Source organism: Girardinichthys multiradiatus, chromosome 24 (genome assembly GCF_021462225.1).
Source record: "Girardinichthys multiradiatus isolate DD_20200921_A chromosome 24, DD_fGirMul_XY1, whole genome shotgun sequence".
Lineage (NCBI taxonomy): Eukaryota > Metazoa > Chordata > Actinopteri > Cyprinodontiformes > Goodeidae > Girardinichthys > Girardinichthys multiradiatus.
The window spans coordinates 24,509,469-24,526,207 of NC_061816.1; the positions used below are offsets into that span (position 1 = coordinate 24,509,469).

Sequence of the window (16,739 nt, forward strand, 5' to 3'; positions counted from 1 at the left end):
AGCGCCAATTCACAACACATGTTGTCTCAAGGCACTTCACAACAGTCAGGAACATACATTCCAATTAGTCCTAACCATTGAACAGTGCAGTCAGAGTTATTTATTCAAATTGGATAAAAAAGTTTTTCTGTCTAAGGAAACCCAGCAGATTGCATCCAGTCAGTGACTTGCAGCATTCCCTCCTCCCGGATGAGCCTGTAGAGACAGTGGACAGTCACTGGGGTTGACTTTGCAGCAATCCCTCATACTGAGCATGCGTGTAGCGACAGTGGAGAGGAAAAACTCCCTTTTAACAGGAAGAAACCTCCAGCAGAACCAGGCTCAGTGTGAGCAGCCATCTGCCACGACCGACTGGGGGTTTGAGAGAAAGAACAGAGCAGAGACACAAAGAGAACAAAGAAGCACTGATCCAGGAGTCCTTTCTATGGGAAGGAGAAGTAAATGTTAATGGATGTAGCTCCTTTAGTCGTTTCACCTAGAAAGAAAGAACAGATAAACTCTGAGCCAGTTTTCAAGGTTAGAGTCTGAAAAAGAGCACATATAATTAGTTACAGTAAAGCTCAGTCAATCGCCATGTCTAGGAGAGAGAAAGGGTTAAACACTAAAAGACAGGGCTATGTGGATCATCGGTAGAGGGTGAGCATTAAGTTGTTGCCAGCAAAAGTTCGGATGATGCCCCTCTCCAGAAAGGTGTCACAGGTAGTCACAGAACCAGGCCAAGTGTAGCTTCTAGGAAGAGAAAAGAGAGAACAAAGTTAAAAGCTGAAATAACAGCAAACAATGCAAAATTGGAGAGTAGTGTGAGAATGTAGCGAAGAGGGTGAAAGTGGTCATTATGTCCTCCAACAGCCTAAGCCTATAGCAGCATAACTACACAGATAGTTTCAGTTCAGATTGTTTAGTTAAACGGTGCTTATTTACAACAATGTCGTCACAAGGCACCCCACAAAGGGTCCCTCTGATGGTCATTGTTATACTAAAAACCACAAAGATTGGGATACCTCTCTCTGTCAGACTGATTATAACCATTGGAAAAGAGAAGGGGTCATATAGGTAGCAAAAATGGAGGGTGTGTTTGCACCTCAACCATACACACTTTTAGCCCTTGTTGGGATAGTACTCGCTTCACTTTGGATATTGATGTTCTCTTAACAGCTTCAACAGCATCTTCACAAGGTCTTTAGCTTTAGTCCTAGGGTTGAATCACACATTTTACACCAAAACATGTTTATTTCTGTAACACAGAACCTGTCTACATCCTGAACAGTATGATAGATAGACATTCCATGCTGTTTATACTTGCAGATAACTGTACAGATGCACATGGAAACTTCATCTGAATTTACATCTGAATATTGATTTTACAAAAGGAAGCAGAATGTTTCATTTGTTGGCTTAAAATACATCAACAGGTGTGCCTTTATTCAACCTAAACGTTGTGAATTTACCTATTAGAGGCTTACAGAGCTATGACATCTTCTGGATTTCTCAATTAAAGTAACAGTAATCTTAGCGTATGTAAACTTCTGAATTTCAATAAAGTTATAAAAGATATCTCACAATCCTGACAAATAGCAAATAGAACCAATTTAGGTAATCCTAACTGACCTAAAACAGGAAAAGTGTAGTCTGATCTAAAGTCAGAGATAAGAACCGTTTTGTGTGTTTTTGTACATCGGATGGAAAGATGAGATTTTACCTGTATCTAAGTCCTTTGGCTGTAAATGAAGCTGCTGCAGAAGTATGATGGCAAATAAGAGAGAGGAGACAGGGTGTTTACAAGTCTGCTCTCATCAACATATTGTCATATGTACTCGGATTATGTTGACCATGAACGTGGCCATTGAGGGAACTCTACTTGTGACATCATCTGCATCACACTGATGAAGGTGCCTTCTTAAGAGCTACCTGTCACGTAATTTCCAATAAAGTGTCTGAGCACGTACAGTACAATAAGTCAGCCAGCACCAGTCTGGAGTCATCTTCAACAGGACTTCATGAACAGTTTAAAAAGAGTCAAATTAGAAAACATAACAATATAAAAAAAGACCTGAATATTTTAGAAAGTAACAGTCTTTTGGTTTCAAAGGAAACATTTTTTTGCATATGAGTAGGCTCAAAGAGAACAACTCAAATAAAACGTTCAAACAGTATTGGTGTGACCGAAGTCAGATAAATAAAAACATAAAAAGCAAACATTTGTGTTTATGTTTCATACATCTCTCAGCATTTATCATGTGCAGTTTGTATTTTAGGGGTCAATGTTCAGGGAACAGAACATGACTCCCCTGCTTTGATAAATAAGATGATATCTCAATGACAGTACCAGGAGCAGCAGCTTTACTACTCAAACAATGTTCTGTCCATCTAACAACACATCAGCCATTTTCAGAAGTTCTTGAAGATCTCCAGGTCCTTCTGAGGCACAGGAGGGTCTTTCTTCCAGTCATTGTCCGGATAGACATCAAAGTTGGATGTGTCGCCTTCATGAGAGACTTTAGGAATTATTGGAGGCTGTGGACACAGGAGAACACAGCTTAGTATTAGAGGAGTACCTGTTTTAAAAACAAGTAGCCCTATTGACCCTCTTATAAATTTATTCTGTTTGCTTTCTGTTGCACAGATAATTCAGAAGAAATGTTTATAACACAAAAACCAAACACCCTTTTGTGAAACAGGAATTAGAGTAAGACCAAAATTATTTATACCAAAAGCCTTTTGAATTATTTTTATTCAACCAGAAGTTTGTTTCTGACAAGAAATGATATGGGCATCTCTCTGAGGATGATAAACCAATGTAAGAGACTCAGTTTTGAAAAAGAATTATCAATTTTTATTTACATGTTATAAAAAAATTAAACGCTAAAAATAATTTATATCCTTCTCATTAATTAGTGGAAAACCTTTATTACCATTACATCAATCAAACTGTTCTTCTAACTGCTGAGCAGCTTTCTGCATGTTTGCTCGTAGTTTAATAATTTAGCTTTGGCAAATTAGCTCCGAGTTAGTAAATCCACCTTACCATGACCTTAATCGTTAGCCCCCTTCATAGGGGGCTAGAGTCAGGACTCTGCTTGGGCCATTAATACAGGTCCTTCTCAAAATATTAGCATATTGTGATAAAGTTCCTTATTTTCCATAATGTCATGATGAAAATTTAACATTCATATATTTTAGATTCATTGCACACTAACTGAAATATTTCAGGTCTTTTATTGTCTTAATACGGATGATTTTGGCATACAGCTCAAGAAAACCCAAAATTCCTATCTCACAAAATTAGCATATCATTAAAAGGGTCTCTAAACGAGCTATGAACCTAATCATCTGAATCAACGAGTTAACTCTAAACACCTGCAAAAGATTCCTGAGGCCTTTAAAACTCCCAGCCTGGTTCATCACTCAAAACCCCAATCATGGGTAAGACTGCCGACCTGACTGCTGTCCAGACGGCCACTACTGACACCCTCAAGCAAGAGGGTAAGACACAGAAATAAATTTCTGAACGAATAGGCTGTTCCCAGAGTGCTGTATCAAGGCACCTCAGTGGGAAGTCTGTGGGAAGGAAAAAGTGTGGCAGAAAACGCTGCACAACGAGAAGAGGTGACCGGACCCTGAGGAAGATTGTGGAGAAGGGCCGATTCCAGACCTTGGGGGACCTGCGGAAGCAGTGGACTGAGTCTGGAGTAGAAACATCCAGAGCCACCGTGCACAGGCGTGTGCAGGAAATGGGCTACAGGTGCCGCATTCCCCAGGTCAAGCCACTTTTGAACCAGAAACAGCGGCAGAAGCGCCTGACCTGGGCTACAGAGAAGCAGCACTGGACTGTTGCTCAGTGGTCCAAAGTACTTTTTTCGGATGAAAGCAAATTCTGCATGTCATTCGGAAATCAAGGTGCCAGAGTCTGGAGGAAGACTGGGGAGAAGGAAATGCCAAAATGCCAGAAGTCCAGTGTCAAGTACCCACAGTCAGTGAAGGTCTGGGGTGCCGTGTCAGCTGCTGGTGTTGGTCCACTGTGTTTTATCAAGGGCAGGGTCAGGGTCAATGCAGCTAGCTATCAGGAGATTTTGGAGCACTTCATGCTTCCATCTGCTGAAAAGCTTTATGGAGATGAAGATTTCATTTTTCAGCACGACCTGGCACCTGCTCACAGTGCCAAAACCACTGGTAAATGGTTTACTGACCATGGTATCACTGTGCTCAATTGGCCTGCCAACTCTCCTGACCTGAACCCCATAGAGAATCTGTGGGATATTGTGAAGAGAACGTTGAGAGACTCAAGACCCAACACTCTGGATGAGCTAAAGGCCGCTATCAAAGCATCCTGGGCCTCCATAAGACCTCAGCAGTGCCACAGGCTGATTGCCTCCATGCCACGCCGCATTGAAGCAGTCATTTCTGCCAAAGGATTCCCGACCAAGTATTGAGTGCATAACTGTACATGATTATTTGAAAGTTGACGTTTTTTGTATTAAAAACACTTTTCTTTTATTGGTCGGATGAAATATGCTAATTTTGTGAGATAGGAATATTGGGTTTTCATGAGCTGTATGCCAAAATCATCTGTATTAAGACAATAAAAGACCTGAAATATTTCAGTTAGTGTGCAATGAATCTAAAATATATGAATGTTAAATTTTCATCATGACATTATGGAAAATAATGAACTTTATCACAATATGCTAATATTTTGAGAAGGACCTGTAGTACCTACAGCCAGAAAAAATCTGTTGTCTATACCCAGAACTGGTTACCGCCTGACCCGCCTTACATTGTCCTACTCATATCTTTGATTAACACGCAGCTACAATTTGTTGTCTCTGTCTGCCTTCCTAGTTGCCATCTTAGGTCGCTCTCTCTTCTCTTATCCTGTTTGGTCTTCTGCTTTGTCTCTTTCCAGTAAATGACACAGGGTTTAATGGAACAAATATTTGTAAGCATGGAAAACTATCCAGGAAGAAATTGTACTACATGTGAGATTAACTTTAGATCGTAAAATTGTCAAATTCTCACCTCAGATTAAGACATTTATTACTGTCCCTTTTACTTGATAAATATTGTTCCTTTCTCTAGTGTTCATCTGAGCTGCATCTTTTGTCAACTTTGTTAAAATAAAATGAAAACCATTAAATTGCTCACAGGTACTCTGTTTTTGCTGAGACAGCATCAGTGATGATCTAAACTGTTTACATTGCTGTAATGTGTAGCATGTTTCTCCAACTCTTTCTTTCTTCTCTGTTCTCTCTTCTTGACCTACCCTCTGTTGCTGCTTATTTCTTTCCAGAATAACTTTCTGCAATAAAGTTAGTAACTTTAAGAATCTCCTTCATTTTGTCATTACACTGCAACTGTGCATCATCAGTAACCTCCTTTTATCGTTTTACTGCTGCTGTATGAGACACATCATCTGAGTGGTGACACAAAGTTGATGGTTTTGTAGCATCTGCTAGTAAAATGCAATCGTACATTCTGAAAATGGAGCAACTCATTTAATCATTATTACTGTATGTTTAAACCACAGACATCTTCTGAGCCAGTCAGTAATTCCATGTCGGAAATTCCCACATTATAAGAACTACAAATGTAGGAATTGATTATGTAGTGTGCACCACCCTATGGAATTTTAGGCCCGATCCACATATGGAGAAAACATGGAACAGTGAAGAACCTTTCCAGGAGTGGTGGGCCTACCAAAATTACTCCAACAGCGCATCAGCGACTCATTCAGCAGGTCACAGAAGGATCCACTAAAAAATATAAAGCTCTGCAGGCATCACTGCCTTAGTTGAGGTCAGAGGTCATGATTGAACAATATGAAGGAGTCAATGGGCAAAAATGGTCTCTATGGGAGAGTTCCACAGCCAGAACCACTGCTGATCAAGAAGAACACAGAGACCCATCTCACATTTACCAAAGAACAACTTGATGATCGTCAAGACTTTTGGCAAAATATTATGTGGACTGATGGGACAAAAGTGAAAGGAGTGGTGGTGTGACGGTCTGGGGCTGTTTCAGAACCTGGAACACCTACTATATACTATATCTTTAATAGACAAGTCAAGTCAAGTTTATTTATATAGCGCTTTTCAGCAACAAAGCACTCAAAGCGCTATACATGAGGAAAAACATTACAATGATACAGAAAATCAAACAGATAAACAAATCAAATGACACTAATTATCCTTGGGAGTTTACTGGTAAGAGCTGGTTCTAAGCCAGTCTTTCTAATAGAGGTAATTAGTTCATTAACTCCTCTGTGGTAAGGAATTAATCTGGTGCAAGAAGCAAAAATGATAATATTAATCTTTGAGGTCGCAGGTATGAGGCAGTTGTGGTCCCATCATTCAAATAAGCTGGGTCACTGGTATAAAACAGTTTTAGTCTAAACTTTTTAAATACTAATAATGTTTGGCTGTCACTGGTATGATATAGTTGTAATACAATCCTTTTGAGAATTCTAAAATTCTCTGGTCATTGGTGTAAAAACAGCTTCATTCCAAATTTTCAAATACTAATAATATTTGGCTTTCGCTGGTAATCCTTCTGAGAAATCTGAAAATCTATAAAAAGTAATGACATCACACATTTAGGTAGATGAAAAAAGAGACCACATCAGGTAAGAAGAGGGAAAAAAAAAAATCATATTTCACACTTTATCCTTAGTTTGAGATTGCAAAAAAAAACATCAGCACAAAGAAGCAACATGTATACAAAACAACATCATGCAGGGGATCCGGTGAAGGCGGTGTGCATATGTTTATCTTGAGCATGTGTGTGTGTGCATTTGAGTGTGTGCAAAGTAAGTCCGTGAAGCACTGTCACAGAGGCCATTGTCCTTGATGATACGATGGAATGTTAATCAACCGGCCACACAGTTCTGAGCAGGTTCACAGATGTCCTCAGGGAAGGGAGGGGGCAGAGGGAGCAGAGCGTCATGTTTACATAACTTCCAGGAGAAGTTGAAGATAGCCAGCCATCAAGGCCGTGCAGGGGAGCCAGATTCAGAAAAAAAAACCAATTATTTGGGTTAGGCTGTCTCTTAATTTTCCGTCAGCCTTCAGAGTCTGGTGCTTCTCAAAGGCGAATAATAGCCAAATTCCTGGTCTTTCGCCAGATCCAAGCGAACAACTTTCTCCAAGATTTATCCCATTTCACCCGAGTCCAGGAACTGCAACCTGCCTGCGATCCTGTGTAAGGATCACATCCAGTCTGCGATTAAGCTCACGTAACATCTCAGTCTGAGTGCTGATCGCCATGAAGATCCCATCATACATGCCAGGCAGCCTTACAATGGCCAGAACATCTGCCGTTGTTTTTCTAAATTCTCTATATGCCAGGTAACTACCAACTCCAAAAAGCAGAAATCCTGTTATCAAACATCCAATTGTGTACACATCTTCGACATCCTCGACTGACAATATCAACAGGAGTCCATCGTGTATCTGGAGAAAAATGTCCCGTCTGGACAAGAGGGTTCCCCTTCACCCTGTCTTCTTGTCGAGAAAATTTTACCAATTGCATTGAGAGACCAGCTGACCAAATCCATAACTCAGAATTTTGGAAGATATGTGAAAAACGGCTCCAAAAAGGAAGACAAGACACAGCAGAAGCTGGGCAGATAGGGGAGGTTGCGGGAGACAAAGAAAAGCGTCGTCCTCCACTGAGAGCAGAAAGAAAGACACAAATTCGGCTCTCTAGCAGAAATACTGAAGAAGAATGTATGGCCAGCTCAACTGAGCTATTCAGCAGGGTGCAAAGCACACCAGCAAGTCCACCCCTGAAAGGAAGAAGCTGCTTTTGGAATGGTCTAGCGAAAGTCTGGACTTAAATCTGACTGAGATGCTTTCACATGACCTTAAACAGGCCCTTCACACTGGAAAGCCTTCCAACATGGTTGAAAAGCTAGGGGGTAATTACTTTTTCACATAGAGCCAAGACGTATTTACTCAGGTTATCTTTGTCTAACATCAATGTTTGCCCAATAATTATTTTAAAATGAGTTTCTGTTTAATTTGTTAACTGAAAATGTTAAGGTAACTTAATTTACAAATTGCATGGGAAAGCAAACTGAACACATGAGAATGATTTAGTCATAAACACCAAACTATGAATGTCTGTAGCAGTCTTAGTGCATTGCCAAAGGCCAGGTACTTTAAGAGAAGCCAAAAAAAAAAAAAATTTGAAATAGTCCAGATAAATTATTATGTTACATTTTGTGTCAAGATTGCACTGATTCAGACCAACAGCAGGGAGCCAAAGATTGGGTTAGGTGCTGCAGACCTTTAGGCCATCTCTGCCCTCTTATCAGGCAGCCAGAGCAAACATAGCTGCAAAGGCTGTAATCCAACCAGACAGACAGGTTAGAGCCAAGTCATCTTAAACCTGAGGCTGTTCCTCTACACGACCTACTTTGGTGGAAGTTGTAGCAGAATCAGATTTGACGTCTAGCATTGTCAGAACTAGAGGGAGATGGTTTTCATACTGCAAAGGGGAGAACAGACCTGCAGGCCACTTTTCAGGAAGAGGCTGAGTTTATATTAATATTGACCGATTCCCAAATATCACAAAAGCCAAGAGGAAAGTGCTACATGTGTAAAGGATATATTTTGGATGACATATCCTTTTAAAAAATGTAACTGGTCTCTGTTATGTGATGAATGTGTCTCCTTTACATGCTGTAAAATTCACAGTCACTATGGCTATCGGCAAAACTTTCTGCATAGGTCATGTTTTAATTTATAGACTGGATGGATATATTTATGTCCCAGATATTTTTCCAAGCTATTTTTTTACAATCCTTATCCTGATCTGAAAAGAAATACTTCAAATTCCACCTGACTGCAGAAGAAAATGGTCTCAGTCAGAACTGTGACCATGAGCCTGCTGTTCGTTTCAGCAACTGGCTAACAATAGATAACGGCATAATAATAAACAATTTTAAACTCTCTTTACTCTTTAAAACATCATGTTCATTTGTTCTTTATTAACCTACAGCTGCCAGACTCTGGCTGAGCCAACTGATGAAGTCCTATTGATGAACATTAAAACCACAGCAATCAACCAATCTGTTCTTTCAGTCACATTAACTGTTGGTTCGGGGCTTGTCTGGAATTTCTCAGTGTCTACGGCCACAGCCTTAAAAGGGTAAGCAGGTTCGTTTTAGTGGGAACAGGGAGACTAACAGACAGACTGAACAGAGATGGTTGGTTCTTCAAACAGTTCAGGACACCTTTCTGTCACACCAAATCAGTAGATTAATTTAACACTAGCTTACCATTGTAGCATTTTTTAGTTTTGACAGCAGTTTGATGTAATCTGGCAACTGTTCAAATGTATGTTCATGTTAGCAAACTCAGGAAATTACAGATATTGGCCAGTGTTATCGGCCAACTGATTGATCAACCAATAATTGTTTTTTTGTTTTTTTTAAGTAATGCAATATTTCTTGACAGCGAACACCTTGGCCATTTTTAAATAGGCATAACTTTGGGCAGTAAACTGCTGTGTTGACAAGGTGATGCACAGCGTGCCCTCCTGTTTACATTGCCTAGAAAAAATTTCCAAAACTTCTGGATAGATCAAAACCACAAGACTCTTTTTGAGGCTTTTGTTGTATCGGGCACTTTGTATCATTTTAGATAACAGGCAGATACGTTTGCTAGACTGAACCTTTGACTCACCTGCTGTATCTTCTCCAGTCACAGCAAACATGCAGACAAGTCTCTCAATTCACTGATACTGTACATACTGATAAAGTGCTTCCTTTATTACCCAGACAGTAAATTGTTAGCTTTACACTTTGGCTCAAATGCTAAAAACAAAAAAGTCATTTTAGTTAAATAAAAGTCTATATTGCTCCTCAACACGGACAGAAAGTCTAAACAAACACTAAAAACACAACATATCATTTTAAGAAGTGGTCTCACTCTAAATGGAGACTGGCATCACATGACTAGGTCTTCATTCAAATCCCAATCTAGTCTCATTGATAATTTGGTTTTCAAATAAAAATGCTTAAAAGGAGTTTTATGGAAGCAGACCCACCTTCAGTTTCCTCAGAGGGACAGTTTCCCAGTCCACTGTCTTGAACCATCTGTGCTTTTTCACATCATCTGCTCCATTCTGAAACAGGAAACATTGAGCTTCATAACCAAGAAATTGTGTGTGCATCTCTCATAAGCAGTGACAAAGATGACTTCAAACAATCTGGGCTGACGTTATAATACTTGCGCCAGAAGAAAAGGTGGCGATATAAGTTGTACAGTGAGCTGATGGATCTGGCAGTTTTGTGGATGACTTTGGTTTTATTCTTTCTTTTAACGAAGAGCTGGAGTCAGAAGCTGTGTTTCAGACTGGAGGGTGTCGGCTGATGGCCTGTTAGGTCCAGTAATGGCCTTTAGGTGTCTTTTTATGCAGTGGAAAGAAATATTAGGCTTCAGCTCTGAGAGAAGTTGGACTTGGTGTTTTCCAGAGATTTGACGTGTTACAGGTGCAACATTTGGGTAACTGCTGGAATCTACAGTAAGCTGATGTGTTCAACAAGCTTATCAAGTCACACATTACAAAGTAAACCAGTATTAATAGTTGCTCAGATTTGTCTAATTTAACGTCAACCAATAAGAAGCAAAAGGTTATGTGTTGTTTTATACAGTGGATGGAAATGTGGTTCAATTTTATCCCTACTCAGAGGACGGTGCTGAATCGAGTGATCATACCAACAGACTCACACCTGTGACACACCGGACGACCTGGACGCCCTGTTGCTTGTTGTCTGGAGTTGCAGTATTTCGCCCTCCTAGGGCTGCAACGGGTTGGGCTTCATGGAGGACTTCTGCAGGCAAGTTTGCTGTTTGTTGGTAGCGTTCGCGCCCCCTCTCCCAGCTCATGGCTTCTTGTTACTATGTTTGTGGTATTATTGCAGCTTGGCTGCTGTCATTTTTTGGCTCCATACCTGGTGACGGCAGCGGTTTTCACCCCCTCTTCCAGCGCATTCAACCGTGGTCCAGCTTACGGTGTTAAGCTTTCTTTAGTTTTGTCTGGTCTTACACCTGGTGACGAGAGCGGTTTTCGCCCCCCTCTCCCAGTGTGCTCGACCGTGAGGTCCGTTTCGGCTCACGGCGTTAAGTTTCTATAGTTTTGTTTTTTATACCTGGTGACGGCAGTGGTGTCGCCCCCTCTCCCAGTGTAACTGACGGTGCTTTTCTTAGATGTGCTTCGTTTAAATTGGTGACAGCGACGTTTGCGACACCGCTCCTAATAGCAGCATTGTGGCCTCTTTTTGTTTGCCTGCTCTGATATAATGGGTGACAGAAGCGTTCGCTTTCCCGATTTTGGCTTATTTTTTTCCCATCTGAATTGGGCTGAGCCTCGTTTTTCAGTCGTGGACATGGAAGGCTCCCACTGCTGCATGGATCGTGGGTCTGCGCTTCAGGCAGATGATGGCCACGACCTGTGCCCTACCTGCCTTGGGCGTGATTACCTGGTGGAGGTGCTTTCGGCATGAATAGTAGTTTCATTCCTCATGTGGTGAGGGTAGCTCGGTTGGCCCAGTTGTGCCCTCAGAATGATGCTGAGCTCCCTACCCCTGGGCAGGTCGCCCCTTTAGGTGTTCGAAGCGCCGTGGTGAGACCACGGTCTCTGTGCCCCCCTCTAGGAGGAAGCCGGCCAAGTCTGAACAGGGCCTGGCCTCGAGGGTTGAGCAGTTGTCAACGGAGTTGATGGAGATGAAGTCCTTGTTGCAGACACGTCAATCTGATGCCTCACCTCCAGCAGATGGGCTCTCTTTCCCACCAATGCCGGATTTGCCTGCGGACGAGGATGTTTTTTCTCCTGCTGCGTCAGCCTCTCACTTTAGAGATGAGGACGAGGTGCAGTCCTCCTAAGCCTCTGAGACTGGCTCTTTTTCATTCTAGAGTGCAGTTAGGGAGGCCCAGTGACGGCACTGGCGGGTTGTCATGTGTATGGCCCTGAGGCAGCTGCAGCAGGAACTCCTGCTAGGAGGTGTGTCTGCCTCCAAAGTGCTTTTTTCAGGCGCGGACGGTCTCCTACTCCCTTTTCTGTCCCTCCATCAGAGGAGTACCTGAGGGAGTTGCACGCCTTTGGCGGGACCCAAGGGTGTTGTCACGTCTCTCCACAGACGATCGGGTGTTGGCTGCCATGTATGTGTCAGTCTAGGCAGGCCGATCTGGTTTCTTGTCCCGTGCCCACTATTCTCGAGTTTCTCAAGTTTCTGCTTGATAAGGGCTGCACTCCTTTGACCGCTGGTTCGACGAGTGCCTGATTGGGATCTGCCCTTGATTCTCAAAGATCTGAGCTGTTCCCCTTTTGAGCCTTTGGTGCAGGTGGACCTCAACTAGCTCTCGTATAAGACTGCCTTTTTGTTGGCTGTTGTTTCAGCTAAGAGGGTCAATGAGCTGCATGCTCTTTCTGTCGGTCCCTCATGTTTCCGATGAGGTCCAGATGGTTCTGGTGTCGCCTTGTGGCCTAACATTGCGTTTGCGCCTAAGGTGTTGTCTCGTTCTCACCATAACCAGCCATTCAGGTTGGCTCAGTTTTAGCCTCAGTGCAGTGCAACTGAGGATGGGTCTAAGTAATTGTGCCCAGTACGGGTGCTGGAGGCATACGTTGTGGCCACTGCAGGTGTGAGACACTCAGACCAGCTTTTCCTGTGTTATGTGTTCCTTTTTTTCTAAACAACATCTCTCCCACTTGATTGTGGATGTCATCTGGCTAGCCTACAGTGCAGGACGCCGTCTGCTGCCGGTCGATGTGAAAGCCCACTCTACCAGGAGCATCTCTGCTTCCTGGGCTGATATGAGGGGGGTTCTGCTGGAGGCCATATGTGATGCTGCATATCATGGGCTTCCCAAGCACTCGCTAGGTTCTACATCAATGTGGCCACCCCTCAGTTAGGTATGTGCTCAGGATTCCTTGTGACATAGTTGGTATTAATCATTCAGTGCTTTCAGCGCCGCCCTCTGGTTGTCATTCGGGATTCATAAGACCGTAGTTACATAAGTAACTTTCGTTATAACTATACCTGATGATTTAACATTACAGGTCCTTCTCAAAATATTAGCATATTGTGATAAAGTTCATTATTTTCCATAATGTCATGATGAAAATTTAACATTCATATATTTTAGATTCATTGCACACTAACTGAAATATTTCAGGTCTTTTATTGTCTTAATACGGATGATTTTGGCATACAGCTCATGAAAACCCAAAATTCCTATCTCACAAAATTAGCATATTTCATCCGACCAATAAAAGAAAAATGTTTTTAATACAAAAAACGTCAACCTTCAAATAATCATGTACAGTTATGCACTCAATACTTGGTCTGGAATCCTTTGGCAGAAATGACTGCTTCAATGCGGCGTGGCATGGAGGCAATCAGCCTGTGGCACTGCTGAGGTCTTATGGAGGCCCAGGATGCTTCGATAGCGGCCTTTAGCTCATCCAGAGTGTTGGGTCTTGAGTCTCTCAACGTTCTCTTCACAATATCCCACAGATTCTCTATGGGGTTCAGGTCAGGAGAGTTGGCAGGCCAATTGAGCACAGTGATACCATGGTCAGTAAACCATTTACCAGTGGTTTTGGCACTGTGAGCAGGTGCCAGGTCGTGCTGAAAAATGAAATCTTCATCTCCATAAAGCTTTTCAGCAGATGGAAGCATGAAGTGCTCCACAATCTCCTGATAGCTAGCTGCATTGACCCTGCCCTTGATAAAACACAGTGGACCAACACCAGCAGCTGACACGGCACCCCGGACCATCACTGACTGTGGGTACTTGACACTGGACTTCTGGCATTTTGGCATTTCCTTCTCCCCAGTCTTCCTCCAGACTCTGGCACCTTGATTTCTGAATGACATGCAGAATTTGCTTTCATCCGAAAAAAGTACTTTGGACCACTGAGCAACAGTCCAGTGCTGCTTCTCTGTAGCCCAGGTCTGGGTAATGCGGCACCTGTAGCCCATTTCCTGCACACGCCTGTGCACGGTGGCTCTGGATGTTTCTACTCCAGACTCAGTCCACTGCTTCCGCAGGTCCCCCAAGGTCTGGAATCGGCCCTTCTCCACAATCTTCCTCAGGGTCCGGTCACCTCTTCTCGTTGTGCATCGTTTTCTGCCACACTTTTTCCTTCCCACAGACTTCCCACTGAGGTGCCTTGATACAGCACTCTGGGAACAGCCTATTTGTACAGAAATTTATTTCTGTGTCTTACCCTCTTGCTTGAGGGTGTCAATAGTGGCCTTCTGGACAGCAGTCAGGTCGGCAGTCTTACCCATGATCGGGGTTTTGAGTGATGAACCAGGCTGGGAGTTTTAAAGGCCCCAGGAATCTTTTGCAGGTGTTTAGAGTTAACTCGTTGATTCAGATGATTAGGTTCATAGCTTGTTTAGAGACCCTTTTAATGATATGCTAATTTTGTGAGATAGGAATTTTGGGTTTTCATGAGCTGTATGCCAAAATCATCCGTATTAAGACAATAAAAGACCTGAAATATGTCAGTTAGTGTGCAATGAATCTAAAATATATGAATGTTAAATTTTCATCATGACATTATGGAAAATAATGAACTTTATCACAATATGCTAATATTTTGAGAAGGACCAGTAATTGAGAATTATTAACTAAGAAATTTGGAGAACTGTTTTGTTCTGTGTCTACTCAAGCATCAATTTAATAAGAAAACAAAGGGTCTTTATCAGTTGACTGAAATGAAGTATGCAGCATTGTTGAGCTTCTATTCATCAATAAGTGAGCTGTGTCAATGAGTGCTGTGACTCTTCTCCAGAGGCTTCCTGGCACTCTCCAATCAATATCATCTGGACTGATTGGCTATTTGCCGTCTGGGGTCGGAGGCCAGGAGAGGGTGCTGGCGTTCTCATCAGGATCTGGGCTGGGTTGGGGTTTGTCTGTCTTGTTAGTGTGGGGTCATAGGTTCTGTTGTGGGCGCTGTGCTCGGTGGTATCTGGCCTGGCCTGTGGGCGGGGGCTGGGGTAGCGTTGGGTGGCGCCTTGCCTTGCCATCGCAGCGTGCTGTGTGGTGGGGGGCAGGATGCGGTGCAGGTGCTTGGAGCGGGGCTGAGTGTGAAGCTTGCGCTGTGTGGGTGTGGCTTCATCAGCTTTTCCAGGATAGAGCTCACCTGTGGGGGTGTGCCCCTGTGCTGTGAAGTGGGGATTCATGGCGTTTGGGTTCGGGGGCATGTGTTCGATATCTGTGTCCTGGTGGGGGGTGGTAGTCCCGGGGATGGTTCTCCTGGGGTTCCTGTGCTCTGGGGGGGCCTTTGTCTTTGGCTCAAATGTCCTCTGTATCTGTCCCAGGTCCGGGGGGGATGGGGGGGGGGTCAGGTCTGTGGCTCCTCACACTCGCTATTGCTTTTTTTTTTTTTTTTTTTAAATGGAGAAACCTTGTTCACATAAGTGCACACACACTCAGACCCACAGGTGTTTAGATTCAGGTGTCAACAGAGACACAAATTGTCAGGATCTGCCATTGTGGACTTTGTTTTGGTTTTGTGTTTATTTACTCTCTAGTTACATGTTTCTATTTTTTTGGGTTTATTAGTCATGTTTGTTTATTCCTTCTCTTTCCTGATAGTTTTGTTCTCCCTCCTGCCTCCTAGTGTTAGTAGTTCTTCCTCCACTCGGCCATAGTTCCCTTGGTGGTTGCTTTCTCATTTATTTATTACTTAGAATGGTTTTCTTCTGATTATTATCATCATTATTAATACAGTTCTCTTGCTTCCTTGGGTTCTCTAGTTTAGTGTCCCGTTTAGTATCTCTGTGTTTGTTTATGGTTAGGTTATTTGTTTCTTGTTGCATTCTTCTAGTTTCTTTTCCCTATTCCTCCTCTTGTCATTAGTTCCCCTTCAGTTGTTAATTATTCAGTGTTCGTTTCCCTTTATATTTGTAGTTCTTTCCTAGTTTAGTTCCTCGTGTTAGTCTCTATTGTTCCAGTTCCTTCTGATAGGTTAGCTTTCAGCTATTGTTTACGTTTTGGTTTGTATTTATTGTAGTCTTCACTTTCTCTGCTTCCCTCTCAGGTAGTTTAGTGTTTGTTTACTTTTTATCAGTCAGGTGTTTCTTCTGTTCCCTCCAAGTTTCTCAGTTTACTTTAGTTAATGGTTATTCTAGATTCTTATGCCTCATTTGGTTATTTATCTTTGCCTATACTTTTGCTTAGATCTGTTTCCCTGAGTTTGTTATTTAGTCCCTTTCCCATAGTTTAGTTTTTTAGTGTGTTCTCCTGTTCCTCTGCCTCCCTGCTCCTCTTTGTGAGTTAGTACTGTCTATCTTTTGATCCAGTTTTCCTTTTGGTTATTTCATAGTGTAGTTTCTCTTGTGTCCCTTTGTCTTCCAGTCCGGTCACCATAGCAACCATTCATATTCCTTTAGTTCCCTGCAGCCTGGTCCACACCTGATTCATGTTTCCTCTGATTACCTGCCTCCCTGTCTCCTTGGTCCATACTCCACTTCCCTCAGCTTATAAACTTTCTTGTTTTCATTGTTCCTCGCTAGTTCCTCATGCTATCTTTCAGTGTTATCTCTCCACGTAATCTTCTCACGTTATCTTCCCGAGTTCTTCTTAGTAGTTAGTTTTCTGTTTTGCCTCCTGAACCTGTTTTCTGTGGTTTACCTGCCCGTACTCAGTACTCTGCCTGCCTGCAAATCTGTTATCATTAAAGACTTTTTCAACTCAGCATGCTGCCTTCTCACCGTGTTC

At 42.5% G+C, this 16,739-nt stretch overlaps 1 protein-coding gene across 4 annotated transcripts in view; it reads right to left on the bottom strand.

The window, feature by feature from the left end:
• Nucleotides 1-1,210: 1,210 nt before the first annotated feature.
• prkx (protein kinase X-linked) overlaps nucleotides 1,211-16,739 on the bottom strand; it is a 93,620-nt gene continuing 78,091 nt past the window's right edge. For all 4 annotated transcript variants that reach the window (XM_047355582.1, XM_047355581.1, XM_047355580.1 and 1 more), the window contains exons 8-9: nucleotides 10,048-10,125; nucleotides 1,211-2,514 (exon numbers count right to left, since the gene is read on the bottom strand). In XM_047355582.1, the coding sequence (XP_047211538.1) occupies nucleotides 2,389-2,514; nucleotides 10,048-10,125 (204 nt within the window). In that variant the 3' untranslated portion in view covers nucleotides 1,211-2,388. The remainder of the gene's footprint in view (nucleotides 2,515-10,047; nucleotides 10,126-16,739) is intronic.